This window comes from Salvelinus fontinalis, chromosome 15, assembly GCF_029448725.1.
Source record: "Salvelinus fontinalis isolate EN_2023a chromosome 15, ASM2944872v1, whole genome shotgun sequence".
NCBI lineage: Eukaryota > Metazoa > Chordata > Actinopteri > Salmoniformes > Salmonidae > Salvelinus > Salvelinus fontinalis.
The window spans coordinates 33,058,276-33,085,153 of NC_074679.1; the positions used below are offsets into that span (position 1 = coordinate 33,058,276).

At 41.9% G+C, this 26,878-nt stretch overlaps 2 protein-coding genes across 2 annotated transcripts; both read right to left on the reverse strand.

Annotated features, from left to right (window-relative positions):
- Positions 1–5,098: 5,098 nt before the first annotated feature.
- On the reverse strand, positions 5,099–10,189 carry LOC129811836 (gap junction delta-2 protein-like). The gene is made up of 2 exons (XM_055863492.1): positions 9,567–10,189; positions 5,099–9,104 (listed from the first exon to the last, which is right to left on the reverse strand). The coding sequence occupies exons 1-2, from the start codon at positions 9,635–9,637 to the stop codon at positions 8,258–8,260; spliced, it is 918 nt and encodes a 305-aa protein (XP_055719467.1). The 5' UTR covers positions 9,638–10,189; the 3' UTR covers positions 5,099–8,257.
- Positions 10,190–16,521: 6,332 nt separating this feature from the next.
- LOC129811837 (actin, alpha cardiac muscle 1) lies at positions 16,522–20,911 on the reverse strand. Its single transcript, XM_055863493.1, has 7 exons — positions 20,712–20,911; positions 19,798–19,940; positions 19,271–19,595; positions 19,024–19,185; positions 18,246–18,437; positions 17,123–17,304; positions 16,522–16,862 (listed from the first exon to the last, which is right to left on the reverse strand). The coding sequence occupies exons 2-7, from the start codon at positions 19,924–19,926 to the stop codon at positions 16,719–16,721; spliced, it is 1,134 nt and encodes a 377-aa protein (XP_055719468.1). The 5' UTR covers positions 19,927–19,940; positions 20,712–20,911; the 3' UTR covers positions 16,522–16,718.
- Positions 20,912–26,878: the final 5,967 nt, after the last annotated feature.

The following is a 26,878-nucleotide window of genomic DNA, read 5'->3' on the forward strand; positions in this document are numbered from 1 at the left end:
TCCCTGCTCCTGATCTTATCCTGTTAGACAGGGAGCACCTTTGTAGCTGATTAAGTATTGGTCGCCACTGATTTTTATTGGCTGCCAAATAGTGCGTAACTTAAACATTTATCATGGTCGATCGGCTATGCAGCAAGGGGTGTCTGCTTTACCTACCACCAGGGACAAACGGGAGAGGAGAGGAGAGGGGCGGAGGGAGTTGGTACAAGCAGCAGGAGGGGAGTCAGCATGGACGGGGATTCCAGGGCCCAAAATGAAAGATGGCACAAAAGGGAAACCGTTAAAGGGTATGCTTTACCGCAGTGTGGGCTAGCCTAGTGCTGCCCTCTCTGTATAAATGACTAACTGCTCTCTGAGGCAAAGTTGGTGTATTGCAGTATAACAGCACAGGCTGGCATTTGCATGCTGTGTACTACTCAGTGTAGCATGTATTAGTTCACTGAGAATTGAGGACATTGCTGGAGAATAATATAATGTGAATTACTCTTGATTCACCGGAATATAACCTGCAATGACAATGTTATCTGATCATTTTGAGGATTTGGGGTTGTAATGTTGGTCTGCCTGGTGAAGGAACAGCCTGTCCCACAGTGAACCAACCTTAGGGTGGCAAATCTAATCATAATCCACACAATGTTCATGATCCAAAAGTGATATTAAAAACTGGAATCAGGAATGAATCTGGCAGCACCTTGCGTGCTTCTGTCCTGTTAGCGCTGATTGTTACTGTAGCTGTGGCATGGCTCACTAAACCAAATCCCTCTGTATGGGGCCTGGCTGTCACATGTCCCGCCACCAGGTCCCTTCATCTGTCTCCATACTTGGAAGGTTTCATTAGGTAGGAGGAAGTTGTCTGAGGATAGCCTGGCTGCACTTAGATCACACTGGCCACGACCGCCTGCATGGTGTTAAACATATCCCCTCACATGAAACGTTTACTCCACGGACCAGTGATGAGCAGAGCAGGGGAACGTCATCTTGATTCTCCTGAGAGGCAGACCAGGAGCCAAACTAACTTGTCATATTGTAAATGCATATCTGCATCGTCTTCCACTGAAAACAAAATTACCTCTATTTTTGTTTCAATAGATGCCATTTCTCCCTATGCCATGTGGTTGCATATGTGCTATGGTAACCAAGCTAATTTCATAGCTAATGGCTCAAAAGACCCGCTTCCAGTGATTTCTTCTGTTTGCTTTCCCCCTTTCATGCAGTAATCTTAAAGTTCCATACTATCCTGAAGCAAGTCTTCTCCGTTTAGATTGTTAAGAGGAGAGAAAATGGGTAGACATGGTTCTTGGGGCAGAGGGAATAGTCGGGCTATTTTTCCGGTCGGTAGGAATTGCTGTTGTTTAGTCCTTACCAGCAAAGTGCACATGAATCAATTTTTTTTAAGTGCATATGATTTTCTCAGTCAGTTTAGATTTTTGTGTCAGTCTCGGGATTATTTCAGACTGTTCTGTTCAACCTTGCCCAACCTCTTAACAGAGGAAAGAGTGTGTTTCTGTCTGATGTAAGGTCACAGGCTGCCATGGAGGCTCATAAATAAAGAAGTTACAGCCCAACCACGTTCATCACAGCTGCCAGCTTGGTCCTTCTCTTGTCAACCAGTTGGCCAGGAAACTAACCTCATCTACTGCCAGGTTTATTACATTCTTCTTTGGCATTGATGAAGATCGGAGAGCCTTGAAATCATCCTGCCTTACTACCACCAACACGTCTCTTGTGCCACTAGGGGGTCCAAAACTCTAGACCGCTTTAATTCTACCCACAGATATGTATACAGGGCCCTTCCTCGTCCTCCCTTCGGCAAATCTCACCATGACTCCCTTCTCCTGCTTCCTGTTAACAAACAAAAGCTCAGACAGGAAGTACCAGTGATGCGCTCAACTCGGAAGTGGTCAGATGAAGGCTACAAGACTGTTTTGATAGTGCAAACTGGGATATGTTCTGGGATTCATCCAATAGCATTGAGGAGTTTACCACAACAGTCACGGGCTTCATCAATAAGTGCATGGAGATGTCATCCTCACAGTTAGTATAAGAATGTATCCCAACCAAGAACCATGGATAACAGGCAATATTCGCACTGGGCTAAAGGCTAGAGCTACCGCTTACAAGGAACAGGACAAGGACACATACTGGAAAGCTACAATCTCCGATGAGACATCAAACATGCAAAAGGACAATATAGGAGGAAGGTGGAATCCTATTACACCGGCTCTGATGCTCGTTGTATGGGGCAGGGCAAAGGTTTTCCCTTTGTAACGGATTACAAACGGAAACAGCCATGAGTTGCCCCGCAATGCAGAACTCCCAAATGAGCAAAATGCCTTTTATGCTGGCTTTGAGGATTTGTGTGAAAGACCCTGTTTTTCCAGATGACTGCGTGATCTTGCTCTCTGTGGCCGATGTGAACAAAACATTTAAACAGGTTAACAATTGTTTAAACAGGTTAACAGGTTAACAATCTGACAGAATACCAGGGTACGTTCTCAAAGCATCTGCCCTTGATCGCAAATCGCTACAGAGGGTGGTGCGAACAGCCCAGTACATCACTGGGGCTGAGCTCCTGCCATCCAGGACGTCTATATCAGGCAGTGTCAGAGGGAGGCCAGAGAAATTGCCATATACTATTCACTCTGCTACCGTCCGGCAATCAATACCAGACCATCAGCTCTCGGACCAACATCCTCCGAGACAGCTTCTTCCCCCAAGCCATAAGACTGCTAAATAGCCAATTAATGGTACCTGGACTATCTGCACTGACCCTACACACACTCACTAGACTATAAATGCACACCATATACACACTTACATTGACACTCCTACACAAAACCCACACACATTCACATGCACTACATACATACACACACACACACACACACACACACACACACACACACACAACACGCACACAACACACACACACACACGCATACTGACACAACACAAGCAAACACACATGCACATTAGACACACACACACACTCGCACACACTCACCACACACATTTTTACACTGATCGTTTGCTGCTGTAACTCTGTTCTTTATTTTACTCTTATTATTGCCTATCCTGATGCCTAGTCACTTTACCCTGCCTTCATGTACATACATAATATCTACCTCATACCTCTGCACATTGATCTGGTACTTGTACTCCCTGTATATAGCTCCACATTGCTCTGGTACTGGTACTCCCTGTATATAGCCTCACATTGATCTGGTACTGGTACTCCCTGTATGTAGCTCCACATTGCTCTGGTACTGGTACTCCCTGTATATAGCCTCACATTGATCTGGTACTGGTACTCCCTGTATATAGCTCCACATTGATCTGGTACTGGTACTCCCTGTATGTAGCTCCACATTGATCTGGTACTGGTACTCCCTGTATGTAGCTCCACATTGATCTGGTACTGGTACTCCCTGTATATAGCCTCACATTGATCTGGTACTGGTACACCCTGTATATAGCTCCACATTGATCTGTTACTGGTACTCCCTGTATATAGCTCCACATTGATCTGGTACTGGTACTCTCTGTATATAGCTCCACATTGATCTGGTACTGGTACTCCCTGTATGTAGCTCCACATTGATCTGGTACTGGTACTCCCTGTATGTAGCTCCACATTGATCTGGTACTGGTACTCCCTGTATATAGCCTCACATTGATCTGGTACTGGTACTCCCTGTATATAGCCTCACATTGATCTGGTACTGGTACTCCCTGTATATAGCTCCACATTGATCTGGTACTGGTACTCCCTGTATATAGCTCCACATTGATCTGGTACTGGTACTCTCTGTATATAGCTCCACATTGATCTGGTACTTGTACTCCCTGTATATAGCTCCACATTGATCTGGTACTGGTACACCCTGTATATAGCTCCACATTGATCTGGTACTCCCTGTATATAGCTCCACATTGATCTGGTACTGGTACTCCCTGTATATAGCTCCACATTGATCTGATACTGGTACTCCCTGTATATAGCTCCACATTGATCTGGTACTGGTACTCCCTGTATATAGCTCCACATTGATCTGGTACTGGTACTCCCTGTATATAGCTCCACATTGATCTGGTACTGGTACTCCCTGTATATAGCCCCATTCTTGTCAATTTTATTTTATTCCTCTTGTGTTACTATTTTAATATTTTTGAACTCTGCATCATTTGTAAGGGCTTGTAAGCAAGCATGTCATGGTAAAGTCTACACCAGTTGTATTTGGTGCATGTGCCAAATTAAATGACATTTGATGTATTCCTATCAAAGCCCAGACCAATGAATACAGTATACTGTATCTGTATTGATGTACTGTATGTTGACAAGGCACTTGATGCAATGTCCCTCACTATGGTTGCACAGTGCATCAAATATATCTGACAAATCGTTTTCTCTCATGGGACTTGCTCACCAACCAGAAATAATACACTGCTGGTATCCCACTTTGTAAACCACCGTCTGTCTAACAGTGGTCTTGCCAACGGTCTATGACCTGGAACTAAACTGTCATTGGATTAAACCAGGGTCAAGGAGGAATGATTTCTTTAGTATTAGGCTTATTAATGCATAATGCATGAATACATTAGTCAATTATAAGCCACAGTAATTAATGAATTGACTAAAATATAATTCCTTATTATTAAATGTGATGGTCTTGGACCGTCACCCCAGGTGACCCTCTCACCCTTTCAAATGTGCAAGACATACGCACACACAATATTCAGAGAAATAAACTGTGTAGTATTTATTTGGCTTTCCCACTTTTATAATATATAGAAGAATTTACAGCTGTGCTGACGATAAGGTGTAAGAGTGCTTCTGCAGAATTTCAGTTGTGAGCCCGTGTCATACAATGTTGACGTTGTTTGGATCTTCTTCCACATAAAATCCTCTTTGGATGTAGCACATGACTTCATATTTCTAGACAGCAAGTAGAGAAAATAAAGACTCAGCGTTTGAAAAAGAACCAGCTCTGAGTTGTTTCTACATGGCTGTCTTAAAGATGAACTCCTCCTGTGGAGAAAAGAAGGATTGCAAGGAGAGTCAGAACAGAAGAGAAAGAAATGACAGCACACCCTTAGCAAATGTATTCTCCTCTTGGTGAGAAAATGGATTTAATTCACAGTATGTCTTTCAAAGTCATTCCGCTTACAGTACATACACGGAACCAGCGCATTAAATAAAAAACGTCAAGGGCTGGAGGCTTGGTTTGTTGTTGACAAAAAGAGTATTGATTTTTTTTTATGGTAACCGGTGCATTTTTTTTATCAGCAAAGCCTTATTAAAGTGTTGAACAGGAAGGATGAAATTACACTGAAGCAGTAATGGATGGTAATAAAATGAGCTTGATATTTTATGAAGACAGGGCACTGACCACCTCTCCTCTCTCCCAGACCATAACAGTCTCAGGGAGATGATTCTCTCTAATTCAGAGGTGTTTCTCTAAACAAAGACTGAGAGATTAAGGGCTAAAATGGTCCTCTAAAATTCCCTCCCTGTATATTTAAGCGCCTGCAATCAGCTGAAATGTGTGGTTTTCCTGAGCATTTGTCTTGGATCCTTGAAATAGCTGCAGTCCTTGCTCAGATGTATCTACTGGTGTCAAGAGTGGGGGCTGAAGCGAGCACAAGATAAATGGCATAGAACTGGGAGAGTCGCTTACATCTGTCGCTATCTCCAGCTATCTCTCTGGTCAAAAGCCCTCTTCCTTTTTAGCCTGGCTCTAGCGAGCTGAGCACAAAGGAAATAAAGAGCAGCACAGGTACAATGTAATATTAAACCAAGCCTCCCAACACTCACATGGAAAATGCAACACAGCATGCATAATTGCATTCATACATAACCCAATAATTTGGGCATTTAGAAGTAGCCGTGAAATTACCAGGATGAATATTGCAGGGAAACCACAAGCACAGCATCAGAGCAAGTGGCCCTTTAGTAAATGTACAGTAAATATACAGTAATATACAGTGAAAATATAGTCTTTGTTTATAGGATCCCTTACACAACAGCCTTGTATAACTGGGAATTCTCAATGAAAGAAACCCCAAGAGATTTACAAGCGTTGAAAACAACTGAGTGGAACTGGACAGGATGGCCTGTACAGTCATTTGGTCAGTAAACATTTTCAGAGATAGGGAAGGGAGAGACAAATAGAGAGAGATGGAGGAGAGAGGCCAAGTAGGCAAACTGCACGTTTCCTCTGTTTTCTTTCCAGTTCTTGAGTTACAGACAATTTTCACATCCCTGCTGAGTTTGAGATGGATGTGTCAGTGTGCGCTACTCTTCCATTTCTCTGGGCTTTGCCAAGTCATCCTGGCAGAGGCAGAGTCTTGCATCCTACCATCCCGCAGATCATCCTGGATGGTCAGCCTGGAATCCTCCTCTCTCTCTTTTTCTCTCCCCCCTCCCTCTCTCTCTCTCTTTTTCTCTCCCCCCTCACTCTCTCTCTCTCTCTCTGGAGTGTGGGCGTACAGTTCAGCACTTTCTCTTTTTCTTTGTGACCTTCATGAGGCTCACATGACCTTCCCTTCAGTCAGAGCTGCTCATTTGCTCACTTCCTTGAAAAGAGGGAAGAAGGGGTGGACAAAAAAGTCCTCTATCAATGAAGATCAGGTTTTAATCATCCCTGTTCTGTATGGTGTGACTGTCCAATAGCTTCCTGGTCAAGGTCATAAAGTCAGTAACAGTATAGCAGCCATGTGAACAGTCATGGTCAGGTCAACTATGACTGGGAAGGGACAGTACATGGATGTTAGAATGCATTTCACATTACGTCTGCGTCTGGTCACTGTTATGGGACATGCAGTATTGATGTTTGTCATGGAAGCATCATCCCCATTGAAATGCATTAGGGCACACCCACATGTTAACAGACACTGACAACATCAAAGGAAGAGCTCATAGGGGGTTTCTCATGGGATGGAACGACATAGGCTTGTGTGTGTGGCAAACACTGCCATTTTCACTGAACCAAGCCATTGTTAGACAGGGCAGCTATAGGATCCTTCTAACATTCCAGTTCAGCTTTCAGACAGAAAAGTATTGCACCTCACACGTTTCTGGTATACATGAATCCCACTTTTATTTTTCGACAGAAAAGGGTGTTTTTTTTCTGGTTCATTTTGGTTACATGGAAAACCATTCTGTGAAAAACCCTAGCACCTGAGCAGATACTTATTGCCCATTCTTAGTTTGTTAAAAAGGTCAATTTGTGCTATTTTGAGTTGAGATCAATTATGATTGTGGAGAAACGTTTTCTTCCAGTATATAAAAAAGACTAGTACTTTATTTATTTCCCAGTCACTGGCCAAATAGAAAGGGAGATAGAGAAAAATGTAATATATCCATTTAAATCACAACAAGTTAAAGCAAAAAATAGGGCGGCATTTAGCATAATTCAAGCAGGGAATTAGCTTTCATGATGAATAATATTATATATTTATTTATTTCTATGTATACATATATATATATGTCTATGTACAAGTATGGCACTTAATTACACGAAAGCAAGAAAACACTTTTCACAAATGAAAGCAGTGGGCGCTTTGGTGTATTATAAATTAAGGAAGTCACAGACGTTAGCGTTTGCAGCAAATCCACCAGATACTGTTTTGCAAGTCAGCTATATAGCAATGGAATGATTACATACGTTAAGGTCAGTGGTGCGAACACAGGCAACAAAAATATGAATGATGCTAATGTATTTCAACTAGGTCGATCCATAGTCAAAATGTATTTATATATTTAGGCATATGCCTATATAAATCTGGAGAATATTTCCCCTCGAGCATATAGTCAACCGGTGTATTGTGTCGCTTAAATAGATTGGTGTCAACAATCGGTTGAATTTCTTTTTTTAAACACTGTCACGCATCGGGTTAGGTTTGACTCCCGGGTGTTTACCTCTTAGTGCAATTTTAATTTACCCTACTCTCTTCAAGTACAGTAGATCAGCCCACAAAGAGTAAATGCGTGAACACGTCGACATGACCTCTATTTAGCGCTTTACATTGTATAAACGTTACTAAAAAGTTGCATCAGTGCAATGTAATAAATAAATTAACAAACGTGTAATCCACGCTTGCCATTGGAGTCCTTAAAAGATAAACAAATAAAACATCGGCCCACGCTTTTAAGTCATGAAACGGATGTGGCGTTGGGAGCTGTCATCATCCAGTGTTCATCTTGGTTCAATCTTTACACATCGCACATTGTCCCATCGGGAACTCTCTCCATGTGCTACACATAAGCAGAGTCACTGGATTGAGTGCGACCGAAATTAGGCACACTCATTCTAGGCAAGTCCTTATTTCTGATTTCATAAATGGACTTCCGCCTCGCCTGAACTCCTCGCACCGCCGTTTTGATTTTCTTCCACCCCAAATGATTGAGTTCTGCCAGATTCAGCAACACACAAAAGCCACTGACCGCGAACATGAAGACTAGAAACACGGTCTTCTCTGTTGGTCTGGAAACATAACACTCTACATCTTTTATGCAGGGGTAACGATCACACTCGTACACCGATGGGACATTGAATCCGTACAAGAAATATTGACCCACTAAAAACCCTATTTCCAGCGCGTTTCTGAAAACCACTTGAATTATGTAAAATCTCGAGATACCCTCTTGCCGACTCTTTTTAGACTTCCCAGTAGTTCTCATGGCGGAATTGGGGATGTCTTTGACTTCCAAACAGTCGGGCTCGGCTTCTTTGGTGGAGTTCTCTGTGTTCTGAAGTACTCCATTCACAATGGTGTTTTTAATCTTTTTGCTGTCGTCTCGTTTCATTGAATCTTGATCCTTATCCAGGGTCAGAAAGACGGTGGAGAACCGTCGCTCCTTTTGTTTCGCCGACTGATGCACCGAGTATGTGATAAAACAAAGACTCGGGGTGCAAACCATTATGATCTGGAAAACCCAAAATCTAATGTGTGAAATTGGGAATGCCTTGTCGTAGCAAGCCTGGTTGCAGCCCGGTTGTAAGGTATTACAAACAAACATGGTTTGCTCGTCATCATAGACTGTCTCTCCAACTATTGCTACGATTAGAATCCGGAAGATCACCACCACAGTTAGTAGGATCCTAAAAACAAACAAACAAACAAACAATGTATGAGTATAGAGTCAGTAAATTATGTTAATTCTGTGAAAATGGCTGGAGATTGAGTACAGCGTCTCTAAACAGGCGCGTGTTTGAGAGCTGTCCAGTGCTGAAACGAACGCTCTTTGCTGGGATCACGCTCTGCTCGCTCTTAGCACGGGGTTTGGTTCGAATGCTATGTGTATTATGCTTTTATCATTTATGTCAGTGTGCCATTGTTATATATTTCTGTGTACTCTGGAGTATTTACTCATTGATATTCATCTGTATTGTGTTTTGAAATGTTTTGCAAGCGTTTGTTTGGTAAAGTGAGCGTAACAGGCAATAGCGCCCAGTCTCTGCTTCTCAGTTAGTGCATTGCACAGCCACCTATCTAGCCCCAACAACAGCCATTAAAACATGCATATCTAGTTATTGCAAATTCAGTTGACATTTTGCTCTTACCTTCCTATCATAGTAGAGTGCTGCTGGACAGCAGCCTCCAGGAGCCTCTCTAGTATGGTCCATTCCCCCATTATTGTTCATCCGGAGGAGGCGAGAGCCCACGGCACTCTGTACGAACTCCTGCCGAATATGTGGAAAATATTTCCCCGGGTTTTTGGTCGTTATCACTCTCCAGAGGCTCCGAGGTTATCTGGCAAATGCATTGATCACAAGCCCGTAGCTGTCCCGCCCTCCTCTCTCCAGCGCTGTGCAATATTGGTCTGTGCTTCTGCCCAAGCGCTGGTACGACGCTGCCACACTTTCTCGTTGTCTTGTGGAGCTGAAGGGCTGATTACTATAAGCCCTCCTATTTTCGATCTTCAGATCAGGTTGATGGGTCGCGCATTGTGTCTGGATGGAGGGTGGTTGGATTTAATGTCTTGCCAGCATTAATCCGCCTTTAAGTAGTCCCCTCCCTACGTCACGCGCAGACAGGTTGGTGGAACGCCGCCAAAATACCAGGATTTCTCATTTTCAATATTCGACGAATGGAACCCAGGGACAGCGCGCAAGATTAATCTGTGATAACATGATTGGTGATAACCTCAATGCACCTTGTGTGTTTCTAGTTTATTACACATCAAAATTACTGAGCCAGATCGAATTGTGTCCGGTTGCGCGCGCTCAGTGTGACAGAGGTAGAGTTGTGAATGCGCCGTGTCCTAAAACCGCAGGTCAAGACATGGCACCCAGATATTCGGAGCCACTTTTTCGGAGCCACTTTTAAGGCAGATAGGCCTACCTGTTGCTTTTTTTTACTGTAATCGTGACAGTCTCAGTGCTCCTAGTAACCCAGTGGGCATAAAACGTGATAAAGACGTATTTTACTGGTTGAAATCTGGCCAGGACTTCTTATAACCAGATCACAACCAGAAATCATTAAAATATGTCTTGTTTTGGTTGATATCTGTTTTTTGGTTGAAATTGAACTACTGACCAGTTATCTAATTGCTACTCAATTAATAGACATCAATCTATATAAACATTTGCATAGTGTTTGTGGGTCATGCACCCATTGCATATAAGACACTAAAACCATTACAATTATACAACATTTGGGTAATGCTCTTTTTCAGCAGGGTTTGCATGATTCAGCTTTGCATACTTGGCAAACAACAGCTGGCAGCACTCACCCAAGTGGGTTATGGTCTGGTTGGCATACTGTACCCAGTCAACACTCTGGGCTTGGGCCTATTCTGTTTGAGATTCTGGGGACTCAGCATGGACTTGGACTCGGGGGATTCATATTTTCCAGAGCTTTGCAGAATCATATTACTATGGGCTACGACTAATGGTACTCAGTCCGAGTCCTCTTCAGTTTATCCACCCAGATAAAAAAAAATCAGGATTAGGGCAAGGTTTTTATTCTGCAGGTGATGAAATGCCAATTTGAAAAAACTAAGAATTGTGATATGTCACCTCCAATTCATAGAATTTGCTAGGTCATTAAAAGCTCAAATTGAAATAATGGTTATTTAATGAATGATATCTGGTGTGTGCTGTGTGTGCTGGCTTCTAATAATACTATTTTGTTGATGTTAATTGCACTGTTTATTGTGTTGCACATTTTCTTATGTTCCACTGAATGCAATTTTAATGTTCTATAATGACTAACTACATTTCTTTTCAGAATTTAACAAATAAAACGTAAGTCTATTTTATTTCAATATCCTACTACAATCCACTAGGATTTACAACAATTGTTGCACCTGAATTTGACCCTTTTAATGTATTTATTTTATTTTACCCTGAGAAAATTACATTTATATTTTTTCCCTTAAAGCTTTTAAGTAATTAACATAATGCCTGCAGTCATTTTATTAACATTTCAGTAGCTAAATAAGGAGGTAGGCATAACAGTTCCAGCTAAAACTTGGATTGGAATCTGTGCCTCAAGCAGCAATAGATTTCTGCACGCAGGCACTGCTTGCATATGGCACATTGGGACAAATGGCTACACAACAACAGTGCTTGAGAACAACAAAAAAGATTTGACTGCTAAGTGGTAGTCCCTGTTCTCCTGCATTCATGTTTTATTTTTGTAAGTCAAGCAGTGTTTTGTTGGGGAGAAGAATGTCAAGGAAGGTTTTGGTAGCTAGCTAGCTGGCTAATGTTAATGTTAGCTCTCTGGCTAATCTTCCATTGTCATGGTAAGTTTACATTTTTACCTGTTATAGCTAGCAAAAGCTTTGACATTTTGATATTATTTTAGTTCATGACAATACATGTGTGTATGTGTGTTCTCTCTGTCTCGCTCTGTGTGTGTGTGAGAGAGACATTATGAGCTAGCCTAATTCTTGAAACTTGTACCCCCCAATATGGATATTACGTTTTTCTCCATTCATCAGGGATCCTTGTATTGTGTGTATTTGGGATTTGACCATATGATACATTTAGCCTTCTCCTGCTCCCCCTCACCCATTCCAACTTTACAACTCTCAACTGCCTTTTTCAATTCATGATTCTCTTTTTTTTGCAGGAATCTTCTAGCTTGGATGGCAGGATGGAGGAGGGAACATTGTGAAGGAGTACATAAGTTATCCAGCTGGTTGACTAAGAAATGTAAATAGCCTATGTTTTGCTGTTGATCTCTCTATCTCTCTCCGTATGTCTGCCTGACTGCCAGATTGCTGAGGGGCAACATAGTCAATGTACTTGCTAGGCTAAGTCTAACTTAGTGAAGACCTTAGGTAATGGTCAATGAGGATTCGTCTCGGTCTTTAGAGTACTGGAAACATGTAAATGTCCTGATGCATGGCCTCTACAGCAGTGCTTGGCCACCCACTCAGTTACCAGTGACCTATTCTGCCACATCCCAGGGAAAGGAAAGCGCAGAACCATAACTCCTCAAATCCATAGTCAAGTTTTATGTGCAAAATGTTTATTTTTTCTGTTTCATACTCTGATCTTCAATGTGTTTTGATTCCTACTAGCCAGCTTTGTAAGAGCTAGGTTTGTACTAGTTATGCTGATGATCATTCGTTTTTTCTCTGCATCAGGTCTCACTGAGACTAGATTCCCAAGAGACATGCTATTCAGCTGTCCATAATGGCTGATCATACACTCTTAGGGGAAAAAAGGTGCTATCTAGAACATAAACCAATTCATTGGCTGTCCCCATAGGATTACCCTTTGAAGAACCCATTTTGGTCAAATATAGAACCCTTTTTGATTCCAGGTAAAACTTTCAACAGAGGGTTCTATATGGAACCAAAAATGGTTATCTTATGGGGACAGCCGAAGAACCGCTTTGGAACTCTTTACTAAAAGTGTAGTGTAAGTACTGCTTCTAATAATATACAGTAAGTTTGTAAAGCAAATAATATTCTATTTTAACTTAACTTTTTGTTGTTGTTGGTGCAAACCCCTTGTGTCCTGATTCAACAGACAGCTCCCTTGGTGAGTCGTGTAACGTTTCTCCCACTTCTCTCTTGCTCATTCTCCCTGTCACACAATCAAACTCACACACGTGCTCAGCTGCAGCCGATGAACCCCTTCAGGTTGCAGAGAAGAGGAAGAGATTTGCCATTTCCATTTCTAATGTTTGTTGCAGGAATTACATTTTTTTTCTTATTTTTAATGCCTCTTTACACATAATTACATTTTTGCATTTACCTTTCTTGGGGGATTCTTTGTCCCGAACAATGTCCTACGCATTATAGAGCGGTGTGTTTATACAAAACTTTTGAATATTACAACATGGATTAGGATTAAGCAAAACTTTACCATTTAGACATGAGTTAAAAATTGTCATTATCCAACTACTGTCTAATTTAATATCCTCTTAAAAAATGTAAAATGAATTATTGTCCCACTTCAATAATATTATGAAGGGAGAGAGGAGCAAACATGCCTTTGCTACCACTCGCGTGTGCTCTTTTGTAGTTGGAATGTAAATGTGAGCAGTTGTGACATTTGACATAGACAATGAGACAATTTTTGTAGATTCTGGCTGTTAAAGATATTTTACTGTGCATTACTGTTCTGTCGTGTCCTGCATATTCACATTATGCCAATTGTTAATTATTTTTCTTCTCTTTTTATGCTTACGGTCATGAAAAGTCAGAACACTCAGGAGGTTGATGTGTTGCGGGCCCTCCGGAAAGTCCTCAAATATGCCCCTGACCGCTGTGTTGGAGGAGGACACAAAGTACAGTACCAGTCAAAAGTTTTAGAACACCTACTCATTCAAGGGTTTTTCTTTATTTTTACTATTTTCAACATTGTAGAATAAGAGTGAGACATCAAAACTATGAAATAACGCATATGGAATCATGTAGTAACCAAAAAAGTGTTAAACAAATCAAAATATATTTTATATTTGAGATTCTTCAAAGTAGTTAACCTTTGCCTTGATGACAGCTTTGCACACGCTTGGCATTTTCTCAACCAGCTTCATGAGGTAGTCACCTCGAATGCATTTCAATTAACAGGTGTGCCTTGTTAAAAGTACATTTGTGGAATTTCTTTCCTTTTTAATGCATTTGAGACAATCAGTTGTGTTGTGACAAGAAGGTAGGGGTGGATTACAGAAGATAGCCCTATTTGGTAAAAGACCAAGTCCATATTATGGCAAGAACAGCTCAAATAAGCAAAGAGAAAGGTGAATGAGTAGGTGTGTTCAAACTTTTGACTGGTACTGTGTGCATATGAGCAAGTTGCTCCTTTTTGAAGACATCTAAGCTATAACTGTCACAAACTTCCTCAACTAGTACCATGGAAATTCTTTGAAAATACCTTTAGCCAGCTGAGTTCACAAAGTTTCTTCACAAATATCCTTAAAACATTTTTTTATCTCATATTTATAAAGTTGTAATTCGCTGATTCTCTGCAGATCTGACCCATCACACCACTCTTATTAATCATTAATAAAATAAAACAATCTGACTTTATATAAACTGTGTCCCAGTCTTTCTATATATCTAATGTCTGTGGGTGAATAATGAAACAATGACTATTTGCAGATAGTCAATTGTGATGTGTGTGCAACAATTGTGATGTAGATTTGTGTCACTCCCTGACCTTAGAGGTCCTTAAATGTCTCTATTTGGTTTGGTCAGGGTGTGATTTGGGGTGGGTATTCTATGTCCTATTATTTGTATTTCTATGTTTTGGCCGGGTAGGGTTCTCAATCAGGGACAGCTGTCTATCGTTGTCTCTGATTGAGAACCATACTTAGGTATCCCTTTTTCCCACCTGTTTTGGTGGGAAGTTGACTTTGTTTGTGGCACTTAGCCTAAGCTTCACGGTTTGTTTTGGATTGTTTATTGTTTTTGTTGGCGTCATAATAATAAAGTAATATGTACGCTCACTACGATGCACCTTGGTCTACTTCATTCAACAGCTGTGACAATTTGTTTTTGCCATTGCTTGATCTATTTTAAATGTAAGAATATGCTTCAGATTTAAACTTGAATTGGTGACTATGGAAACAAATAGAAATGTAATGAACCATATTTTCAATATCCAACTTTATCCTCTGCAACACTTTTTACAGTAGGTAATAAACTGTAGTCAGGTGGTCATTACCAGGTTATGATGAGGTCTTAACTGTGACCAGTAGGCTACATAATATAGCACATAATATAGTGCTCAGAATTATGATCAGCTTGTCAGATAGAGGTCACAATTATGACCAACTGGTCGTATGATGTTCAGAAAAATACGTAATATTCTGGTCAGTAAAAAGACGTATGAAAAAAATGTGATTTTTCAACCACCTTGCGACCAGAATAAGACGTCATACTGACGTCTTTTCAACCAGGTTTTGCCCACTGGGAAAGCTATTGTTTCCATCACAGGGCAAAGATATTGCTGTGGATACACTGTGACTAAGTGAAAGTGCCATCCGAGTTGCTAATAGCTTTATGAGGTTGCCTGCCTGTGTGTGGGGGTTTAAAAAGGCATCAAAACAGGCCTGTTTCGCCCTTAGATATGATCAATTCAACTACAGAGCAGGGAGCGATGCAACCACACAAATATTTGTCAATGATATCTAAGAGTATTTCAAAGAAGTGGTAGGCCTAATAATAATGTGAAATTGAGTAGCCTTTATTGTCCTGTATATTCACATAAATATTTGAAAATATAAAATACAAATATTAATCTTATTTCCCCCCCAAGTGTCATGCATTACAATGCAGGATAGGCCTATGCCTAATAAGTTAATTGTTTAATGAGGCTACTAAAATGCCTCATGAATGCTCTGTAAAATATTTAGATTTTGACCCTTGCTGTGGAAGAGAACCGATATTTATACATAGAATGTACCTTTGCAGATAGATAGAATCTATTGCCTGATCTAAGGTGCATGGATTAGTGTGAGGGATCATGTGACTGTTTTTATTCAATGAACAGACATGTTTAATGGATCATCAGATGCCTGTAATCTTTCATAACGTGAAATGTTTTATAACCTTCCAATGAATCACCACGTGATGTGATAGACGAGAAGGCGTGTGTGTGTGTGTGTGTGTGTAAGAGAGGGAGATGGGAAGGGGAAGCTCAGCACATGATCTTGAATAATAGAGACATAGGTGGCTTTGAGGTCATCAGGAATGCAAACACTGTATACCAATACACAAGTCACAACGCCCATGAAACACAAGGCAAAAGCACACCAATCCAAGTCCTTAATTTATGCAGTGTCAATTTCTGTCTTTTTTTTTATGCTTTTGTTTTGCATGCATGCTCCTCATTGGCTCACCTGTACAGAACAAGGTATTTTACAGTGCCCTTCCTGACACCTTTGTCATTGAAGAGTCATATAGGCTTATGGGTTTAAGCAATAAGCGATTGTGATTAAGGAACATGCTCTCCCTACATGATTTATAAGTGACCTCTAAAACATATAGGCTATCCTTATAGGGGATAACTGAAGTGTATCTATCGCAAGCCATAATGAGACATAAAAAGGTGTGTTGCAAGTCCCGTTTATTTATAAACCTATACATATCCACATGTAAATTGCACTTGAGTGTAAACAAACTGGTCAATGAGGACAATACACGAAAGGCTGCCTGGGCCTGAGCCTGGGCTGTAAGTTAAGTTGAGCGCAGACGGAGCAGAGGTAACTGTGGGGCGGAGGAGAAGGTGGAGGAGGGGCCATGGGGATTAGAAGCACTTCCGGTGGACGATGGAGGGGCCAGCCTCGTCATATTCCTGCTTGCTGATCCACATCTGCTGGAAGGTGGAGAGGGAGGCCAGGATGGATCCGCCGATCCACACAGAGTACTTCCTCTCAGGGGGAGCGATGATCTACAAACAAGTGATAATGCCATTGGTTAGTGGCCTTATAGCAAGGTGTTTTATAAAGTGAAAAACATTTTCTGTTCTTATGTGCATAAAATCTACATAAGAGACCATTCTCTCAAATGGGCAGGAAAATAGCTGACTTTTGTTACATTTTTGGGTGTAAAAGTTGTGCCCCATAGCACTAAACCGTTTAGGAAATACATTGCAATAGAACATTGAAAATAAAGAACAATCCTAAAACAGCATGTCTAAATCAACATTACCTTAATCTTCATGGTGCTAGGGGCCAAGGCTGTGATCTCCTTCTGCATACGGTCAGCAATTCCAGGGTACATGGTGGTACCACCAGACAGAACGTTGTTGGCATACAGGTCCTTACGGATGTCGATGTCACACTTCATGATGCTGTTGTAGGTAGTTTCGTGAATGCCAGCAGATTCCATACCTGTTTACCAAAGGACAATGATGTTATCAGTCTTGTCCATCGCTGCAATTCCTCTACGGACTTGGGAGAGGCGAAGGTCGAGAGCCACGTGTCCTCCGAAAAACGACCCTGCCAAGCCGCACTGCTTCTTTACACACTGCTCGCTTAACCCGGAAGCCAGCTGCACCAATGTGTCAGAGGAAACGCCGTCCAGCTGGCAACCAGAAGTCAGCTTGCAGGCACCAGGCCCGCCACAAGGAGTCACTAGAGCGTGATGGGACAAGGATATCTCAGCCAGCCAAACCCTCCCCTAACCCAAACGACACTGGGTCAGTTGTGCGCCACCTCATGGGTCTCCCGGTCACGGACGGCTGTGACACAGCCTGGGATCGAATCCGGGTCTGTAGTGATGCCTCAATGATGTTATCTTTCCATCTGAGCCAGCCCTCTCTGGAGAAATAGGCTACACTTGTTATGACCTTCAACTGTGAAAATACAGTAGTTGGGAAGTTGACCTCTACAGCGTTGGCTGTGAATAGGTACTGAAATGGACAGCTTCTCAGCACCAGCTGCAAGCTCTTATTATGGTAGGTATTTCAACAAGCATTCACAGCTCATGCTTCACATGCTGGGGTTGTATTTCAAAAGCAGCATCAATAAGTTAGTCAGCTGAACCAGCTAACACATAGAAAGGCCTTTGATTTAAATGTAATACAAATTTGAATGAAAGCTCAAACTGAATATGGGTTTAGTTAAGCCTATCTGGATATCAGGATAATTCATTGATTCTGCTTTGTGAAAATACCCGCAGGCATATGCTCTGTTACCCTACGTCACATAGATGACTTTAACGAAATCTAAACTAATCCACAGCAGTTGTATACGTTACTACACAATGATTATCTCAACTTAAGATAACCGTGTGCAATATGTCAACGGCTGGGGAGATCAGTAATACGCACCAATGAAGGAGGGCTGGAAGAGAGTCTCGGGGCAACGGAACCTCTCGTTACCGATGGTGATGACCTGTCCGTCAGGCAACTCGTAGCTCTTCTCCAGGGAGGAGGAGGAGGCAGCGGTGGCCATCTCATTCTCGAAGTCTAGAGCCACGTAGCACAGCTTCTCCTTGATGTCACGAACTATCTCACGCTCAGCTGTTGGGTTTCAAGTGATGCATTTGATTGTTACTGAAAAATATATTTGTGGCATATCATTTTACTTTTATGATTTTGTTTTACAAAGAAATGTACCCCTTTTTCTCCCCAATTTTGTGGTATCCAACTGGTAGTTGCAGTACTGTCTCATCGCTGCCATTCCCGTACGGACTCGGGAGAGGTGAAGGTCGAGAGCCCAACCAAGCCGCACTGCTTCTTGACACAATGCCCACATAACCCAGAAGTCTGCCGCACTAATGTATCGGAGGAAACCCCATACACCTGGCGACCATGTCAGCGGGCACCGAGCCCGGCCCGCCACAGGAGTCGCTAGTGTGCGATGCAACAAGGACATCCCTGCCGGCCAAATCCTCCCCTAACCTGGACGACGCTAGGTCAATTGTGCGTCGCCCCATGGGTCTCCTGGTCGCGGCCGGCTGCGACAGATCCTGGACTCGAACCCAGAATCTCTAGTGGTACAGACCCCTGCACCACTCGGGAGGCCCCAATGGCATATCATTTTTGCCAAATATCATGCTTTTTGTCATTCCTCATGCGGTTAATATTGCCCATGTCCGGTGCGTACCAGTAGTTACGAAAGAGTAGCCACGCTCGGTCAGGATCTTCATGAGGTAGTCTGTGAGGTCGCGACCGGCCAGATCCAGACGCATGATGGCATGGGGCAGAGCATAACCCTCATAGATGGGCACGTTGTGGGTCACGCCATCACCAGAGTCCAGGACAATACCTGAAAAAGTGTGGTGATACATGTTAGCATTGAACAAGACCTTTCAAGTGGTCATGGCTGAAGGCAACTTATCGATCCATCATACCTGTGGTACGTCCAGATGCGTAAAGGGACAGCACAGCCTGGATGGCCACGTACATGGCGGGGACGTTGAAGGTCTCAAACATGATCTGGGTCATCTTCTCCCTGTTGGCTTTGGGGTTGAGGGGAGCCTCTGTCAGCAGAGTGGGGTGCTCCTCAGGTGCCACACGCAACTCGTTGTAGAAGGTGTGATGCCAGATCTTCTCCATGTCGTCCCAGTTGGTGATGATGCCGTGCTCAATGGGGTACTTCAGAGTCAGGATACCCCTCTTGCTCTGGGCCTCGTCACCAACGTAGGAATCTTTCTGACCCATACCGACCATGACGCCCTGAGAAAACACAAGGATAGGTCTGAATCAATGTGGAGTATGAGTATGATAGCCCATCAAATGCCCTCTGAGTGGAATTTACACATGGCTCTCTAAGGTTCCAACGTGATGTTGTGATTTAACAGACAATAATAACCCAACCACTTTTTATTGACTCTATTTATTTGGTTTTCACACAGCAGCTTTAGGTGAAGTACTCTACCTGGTGACGTGGGCGACCCACGATGGATGGGAACACAGCGCGCGGTGCATCATCTCCGGCGAAGCCAGCCTTCACCAGGCCAGAGCCGTTGTCGCACACCAAAGCGGTAGTCTCCTCGTCGTCGCACATGGTGTCAGCTTTGACTGTAACGGTTAAATAATATGGTCATTTTGCACACGATTTTAAGCTTGGCCTATGTGGCACAATCAATGCACCATGCTCCAATCAACTGAGCTAGGAATTATGCATATACGGCAAACTGAAATGAGTGTATTAATACGAGGCTATATATGGGCATTATATTTTAGAACAATGTTTACTGCAGGTTAGTTGAATCACATCAGTTGAAATAAGGGATGGATGCAACTATGCTGCAACTATCATATACTGATTTTACATGATTTACTTTTCAGTCAATCCATTTTATAGAGGACCCTAGTTTAGCAAGTATTTGTGTGGTTGTAATTCAGAAGGTTAATGGTTAGTGACTTTTTGTACAAATGCTTCATGCCAACCAATTTGGACTTATTTTTACTTGTTAATGCAGCTCACATTGTGGTAATTTAGTAGCCTACTACTACATCCTAATTTGCTACGCACACCATGTCCCCATCTATTATCCATGGAGTGTATACAATAACCACATGTCAAACGCGGGACAATAACAAATGGGCATTGAAAAATAAAAATGTATGCAGCCGAAAAACGTAGAATTAGTGTATGGTGAAAAATGTGTATCTTTGACGCAGTTCCAGTTAGGGGATGCCAGTTGGTTAGTTGCGGACGAGAGCATTCCATTCAGAATCTTTCCAGTCGGGTTAGCATAATTGTAGTCCTCCGAGGTAATTCCAAAACACTTGTAATTTCTCACTCTTGACTCAAGAGGAAGAGCTGATGAAACTAGCGCTACTCACCAGATCAGCACCGTGCGCTGGACCTTGAGGGTAAAACCAGGGTCAAGGAGCTGTGAGGACGCGCCAATTTATACTCTGACAGCGTGCGCTACCTTCTCCTTATTTGGTAGCCCTCGCACCATTGACAAGCGCGTGCCCATTAATGGAACGGTGAGGAGAGGGGAGTCCCGCGCGCGGCATCCTTGCCCGATGCCCATGTAGGGAGGAAGATGAGGGCAGCTAGACAATGCGGGTCAGCCGGACAATAGGCTACAGCAGAGGAGGCTAGTGAGATGAGCTATAGGAGGAAAGGCTAATTGTAATGGCTGGAATGGAATGAATCGAACAGTATCAAACATATGGATACCACATGTTTGACTCTGTTCCATGTATTCCATTCCAGCCATTACCACGAGCCTGACCTCCTATAGCTCCTCCCACCAGCCTCCACTGGGCTACTCACAACTCTGTTTCCAACAGATGTCAAATACCAGGTTAAAGTACAAGGACTGAAATAAACAGCCTGTCAATTGAAGACTGTGAAGTCATTGATTCCTTATTGTTAAAAAAACATCTTGATGCTGCAAGTTCCCAGAACATTGTTCTATTGATCCTATTCTGTGGGAAATTAAGCAGATTCTAGCATTGATTAATTGATTGGTTGATTGATTATAATGATAACACGTTTAATTCCAGGTGGAACATGGATAGGCTACGAGTTCGATTGCACATCGAATTTACAGAGGCCTATGGAACATGCCAAGAAGCTTGTTATAGGTTACAGTAGTAACAATTCCCAGACAATAGACATTAAGATGGGATAAAACAGTGGAGCAGCATATGGGGAGGCCACTTGTGCCACACAGCTGGCTACAGCAGCTGTTTTCCATTATTAAGAATAGAAATTCCAAACCCCACCGTTCTGGATTATCTTTAAGCAGAGGGAGAGGTCAGTCATTGAGGCAGTGTGAAGCAACAGCACAAAATTGAACCTGTTTTCTTTGTATAGGCCTACATGGCCTGTCTAATTAATGTCTGTTTCCAAGAAGAAATTGATATTTCAATTGTGGAACTCATACATTTGGGTGATTGGATTTGCATAAATCAATAACCATTGCAATAACCATAATGCATTATTTATTGTTATTGAGTAAATCATTTTCTAAAATAGGCATTTTGATTATTATTGATAGCTGTGATATAATGGCTATATGCCAACATGAACTAGCATTTGCATAATTCTGTACTCATTCCGTCTGCAATTTCAATAATGTATTTATATTTAATGGTAGCAAATAAGTTTGGGATGCCTTTGAATTGATAAATTCAAATTGCACATCAGAATAGAAGAAATACACGTTCCTTTCATGACTACCAGTTTGTGTGTGTTGAGCTATTATTTCATATTTTGTTAAAAGGACAAGACATTAGAGATTTCAGATGACACTGCCTGTGCTCTTGAAACAGAGAAAGAACAAGTCGGTCTAAAATAACACTGGCTGAGAGCATTGGAGGGGTCAACCACAAGGAAGAAACACAAAAGGGCACAACTAGCCATGAATCATATGCTGCTGTCACCCTACCCCAAGCCATGGCCCTCTTGTTGTTATCTTTGTTTTTACATTACATAATGAATGCTAGCCTAGGCCTGCTTTCCTCATCTTCTGCCGCTGTATTCAAACATTGTTGTCTTGCTATTAACATATGTACCCCTGTTCTGTTTGGCTAAACTGAATTATTATCCTAGTCTGAAAAATCATTTCTGAGTGGAGAAGGGTATGATAACACACAACATGTCAGGAGGATGGCAGTGCCAGAGTGAGGGGAAGAGACACTTTGGAAGCTGCTCAAATATTCACATACTGAGATTTCCACATTAGCAGTAGTCATTGAGGCTAAATAAACATGACACTATCATATTTCCTGTGCCATCTCCTGAAAGAGAAACAAGATTTTTTTTAGGACTCAAACCACAATCATAGGGGCAAAACTGTCGAGCAAAAGTGAATTGATTTGATTTCCATTGGGAATTACTATAATAATAAACAAATGTAAAGGCCCCAATTCACACCTCCGAAGGACACCTTTTGCGTAATGCTTTAAATGTGCTTTCACAATAGATTGAGCAAGATTGGTTTCATAAAATGCAACTCACAGTGTTTCAGTTTTTAACAGTTAATCATAACTGGTTCAATACATATGCTATGAAAGCATTTAGTCCTTTCCCTCACAACTCTGAACTGAGAAGCAACTGGATTGTCTTGAACATGTTTTTGCTTCAGGCCTTCTAACCTGGGGAAGGTACTGGGTGCACCATGACCTTAGGGCTGCTATGAACAACACACACTGGATGATTTCAACACATTTTCACATGTGGAAATGAAATCAACGAATGTGTTTAAAAGCGTAGATAAGCGGAGCACTGAACAGAATAAGTAATTGATGAGCTTTTGTTACCAAGGTAATATTTGTATAAAATGAATAAATAATGTTTTGTTTTGATGTTATTATCTTGGATAGAAAGAAAGATGAACAGATCCTCCCCCCAAGTGCAGTCCACCAAAACAAGCCTATTAATTAAATATGAAAGATCTGGCATGCCTACAACAGCATCCATATTCATCAAGTAAGAGAAAAGCAGGTTGACAAGGAAAAGATCATCGAGAATAAGACCAAGAATGTATTGTATAATTCTGAACTAATTTCCAGAAAGCTTGTTCAAAGCTCACAGCTTGTTGTGCTTCATACTTTGTAAACATTCACCATCTTTAATTAAACCTATAGTTTACATACAGTTAATGCTTACATAATGTATGTTCTGCACATATTATAGTTAATAAATAAGGCCTGAGGAGGTGTGGTATATGGCTAATATACCATGGCTAAGAGCTATTCTTATGCACAACGCAACATAGAGTGCCTGATTACAGCCCTTAGTGGTGGTATATTGGACATATACCACAAACCACAGAGGTGCCTTAATGCTATTATAAACTGGTTACCAAAGTAATTAGAAAAAATAAATAAAAAATGGTCATACCTGTGGTACACGGTCTGATACACCACAGCTTTCAGCCAATCAGCATTCAGGGCTCAAACCTCCGGGTATACAGTTGAAGTCGGATGTTTACATACACTTACGTTGGAGTCAATAAAACTCGTTTTTCAAACACTCCACAAATTTCTTGTTAACAAACTATAGTTTTGACAAGTCAGTTAGGACATCTATTTTGTGCATGATACAAATCATTTTCCAACAATTGTTTACAGACAGATTATTTCACTTATAATTCACTGTATCACAATTCCAGTGGGTCAGAAGTTTACATACACTAAGTTGACTGTGCCTTTAAATAGCTTGGAAAATTTCAGAAAATGATATCATGGCTTTAGAAGCTTCTAATAGGCTAGTTGACATCATTTGAGTCAATTGGATGTGTACCTGTGGATGTATTTCAAGGTCTACCTTCAAACTCAGTGCCTCTTTGCTTGACATCATTGGAAAATCAAAAGAAATCAGCCAAGACCTCAGAAAAAAAATTGGAGACCTCCACAAGTCTGGTTCATCCTTGGGAGCAATTTCCAAACGCCTGAAGGTACCACATTTATCTGTACCAACAATAGTATGCAAGTATAAACACCATGGGACCACACAGCCGTCATACCGCTCAGGAATGAGACACATTCTGTCTCCTAGAGATGAACGTACATTGGTGCGAAAAGTGCAAATCAATCCCAGAACAACAGCAAAGGACCTTGTGAAGATGCTGGAGGAAACAGGTACGGTTCCTATATCGATATAACCTGAAAGGCCGCTCAGCATGGAAGAAGCCACTGCTCCAAAACCTCCATAAAAAGCCAGACTACGGTTTGCAACTGTGCATGGGGACAAAGATCGTACTTTTTGGAGAAATATCCTCTGGTCTGATGAAACAGAAATAGAACTGTTTGGCCATAATGACCATCGTTATGTTTGGAAGAAAAAGAGGGAGGCTTGCAAGCCGAAGAACACCATCCCAACGGTGAAGCACGGGGGTGGCAGCATCATGTTGTGGGGGGGCTTTGCTGCAGGAGGGACTGGTACACTTCACGAAATAGATGTCATCATGAGGTAGGAAAATTATGTGGATATATTGAAGCAACATCTCAAAACATCAGTCAGGAAGTTAAAGCTTGGTCGCAAATGGGTCTTCCAAATGGACAAAAGAAAAACTGAGTTTAAATGTATTTGGCTAAGGTGTATGTAAACTTCCGACTTCAAAATCAAATCAAATTTATTTATATAGCCCTTCGTACATCAGCTGATATCTCAAATTGCTGTACAGAATCCCAGCCTAAAACCCAAAACAGCAAGCAATGCAGGTGTAAGCACGACACAATGCAGAGAGCTTGGACACAGCCCTTAGCCGTGGTATATTGGCCATATATCACAAACCCCAGAGGTGCCTTACTGCTATTATAAACTGGTTACCAATGTAATTATAGCAGTAAAAATAAATATTTTGTCATTCCCATGGTACACGGTCTGATATACCATGGCTGTCAGCCAATCAGCATTCAGGGCTCGAGGCAGGACTCAAGTCCTGAAGGCTGATTTGCTGACAGCTGTGGTATGCCACGGGTATGACAAAACATGTATTTTTACAGCTCTAATTTAATGCTGTAACTCTGGGGTTTGTGGTATATGGCCAATATACCACTGCTAAAAGCTGTATCCAGGCACTCCTCATAGCGTCGTGCATAAGAGCCCTTAGCTGTGGTATAAGGCCCCCTCATGCCTTAATTCTTAATTATTACACATTAATAACACACAAGTTCACAAGATACATTACTACAGTATAAAGACAACCATCAGCACAAGCAAACCCCATTTGCGATGAGTTTGTGAGCTCTTGTTGGTGTACTGCACCGACACAGGTTAGCATACCACTCTCCTCTCCCTTTGAAAGGTGGCCAACTTTGACATACCCCGAGTTAACAGTACAGGAGTATCCCTGTATTTTTGTGTGTGTGAGAGGGTGAAATTACAAAGCGGTATGGGGTTAATTGGATGCTGAGCCACATATATCCTTTCTCTGAGCCACCCAGGCTTCCTCCCAGCGAGGCACGCCGGTCTTTTTCCAATCTCAATCTCACACCCCCCCAAAAAATATTCACCAGCCCAGCCGAATCTCTTCCCTCTCTCTCCTTTATCTTTCTCTCAGCTTCTCTCTCCCTCCCTCCTTTTTCTCTTCCATCTCCTCTCTCTCAGTCTTCCCCGTCCCTATCTTTCTCTCTCCTTTGCTCTCTACCCCGCCTCCTTCTCTCTCGCTTCCTCTCACATGTAGTCTCTCAGCACGACGCTGTCAGCTTGGCTTCCATGCCTAGGCTGCCCCAGCCAACCAAGCCTCATCCCCTGCCAAGACTTCTGGGAGATGGAAAAAAGACAAACTTAAAATCAGGCGGGTTTTTGGCAAGTTGTTTTCTGCCCCCAGGACTTTTGGGAGAAAAAAATCAACCCAACTAGGTCTCATATGGCACTCGCATAAATATTTCACTAAGATTTTGGGAAGCATCCATCTTTTTTCAAAGGAATTATTGCAAAGATTAGAACTCCCCATATAAAACGCATTAGAGAATTATTGTCACAATGTGTATTAGTCAAAAGTGAGAGCGAGAAAAGGAGTTTAAATAGTGCTTTGGAAAAAAATATTATTTTTCATGAATTACATTTGAATAGTTCAATCTACAAATGCATATAGCTCCCCTGGTTTTGGTAATGGCAAAGGCTACACTCAGCAGGAGTGTTTTGGATAAATCCTATTAGGGATTTTAAAGTATTGGAACCTGGGCTATTTTTTGAAGTTGATGACATGGCATTGTGTCAATCAAAACAAGATGGGGAAGAATTTTAAGGAGACAAAAACTATAAAGGTACTTGATCTAGCACAATAGAGGAATCTACCAAGAATTTGTATTACTCATGCCAGCATAACTCACTGTTTCAATTGGACTTTCATAGCTCTGCAATTCATTTAAATGCATCATCCTTCAGTGTGCATTTACTCTTACTTTTATTCTTGAAGGGGGATTTGTCCATGATGAATGGTTTAAGCATGACGCAGGTTTCACAAAAGTGAACTTCCTGATAGATGTGCTTGAAAAGTTGGAATGTTCCACTCTCTTTCTCCCCTCTGACCTTGTGTTCT

Excerpts from the sequence above, each read along its gene's own strand:
- LOC129811837 (XM_055863493.1), bottom strand. The coding sequence starts at position 19,926 with ATGTGCGACGACGAGGAGACTACCGCTTTGGTGTGCGACAACGGCTCT. Across the intron at positions 19,596-19,797 it reads TGGGTCGCCCACGTCACCAG|GGCGTCATGGTCGGTATGGG; the intron begins GTAGAGTACTTC and ends GTGTTTTCTCAG. Across the intron at positions 19,186-19,270 it reads CGCATCTGGACGTACCACAG|GTATTGTCCTGGACTCTGGT; the intron begins GTATGATGGATC and ends ACACTTTTTCAG.
- LOC129811836 (XM_055863492.1), bottom strand. The coding sequence starts at position 9,637 with ATGGGGGAATGGACCATACTAGAGAGGCTCCTGGAGGCTGCTGTCCAG. Across the intron at positions 9,105-9,566 it reads CACTCTACTATGATAGGAAG|GATCCTACTAACTGTGGTGG; the intron begins GTAAGAGCAAAA and ends GTTTGTTTTTAG.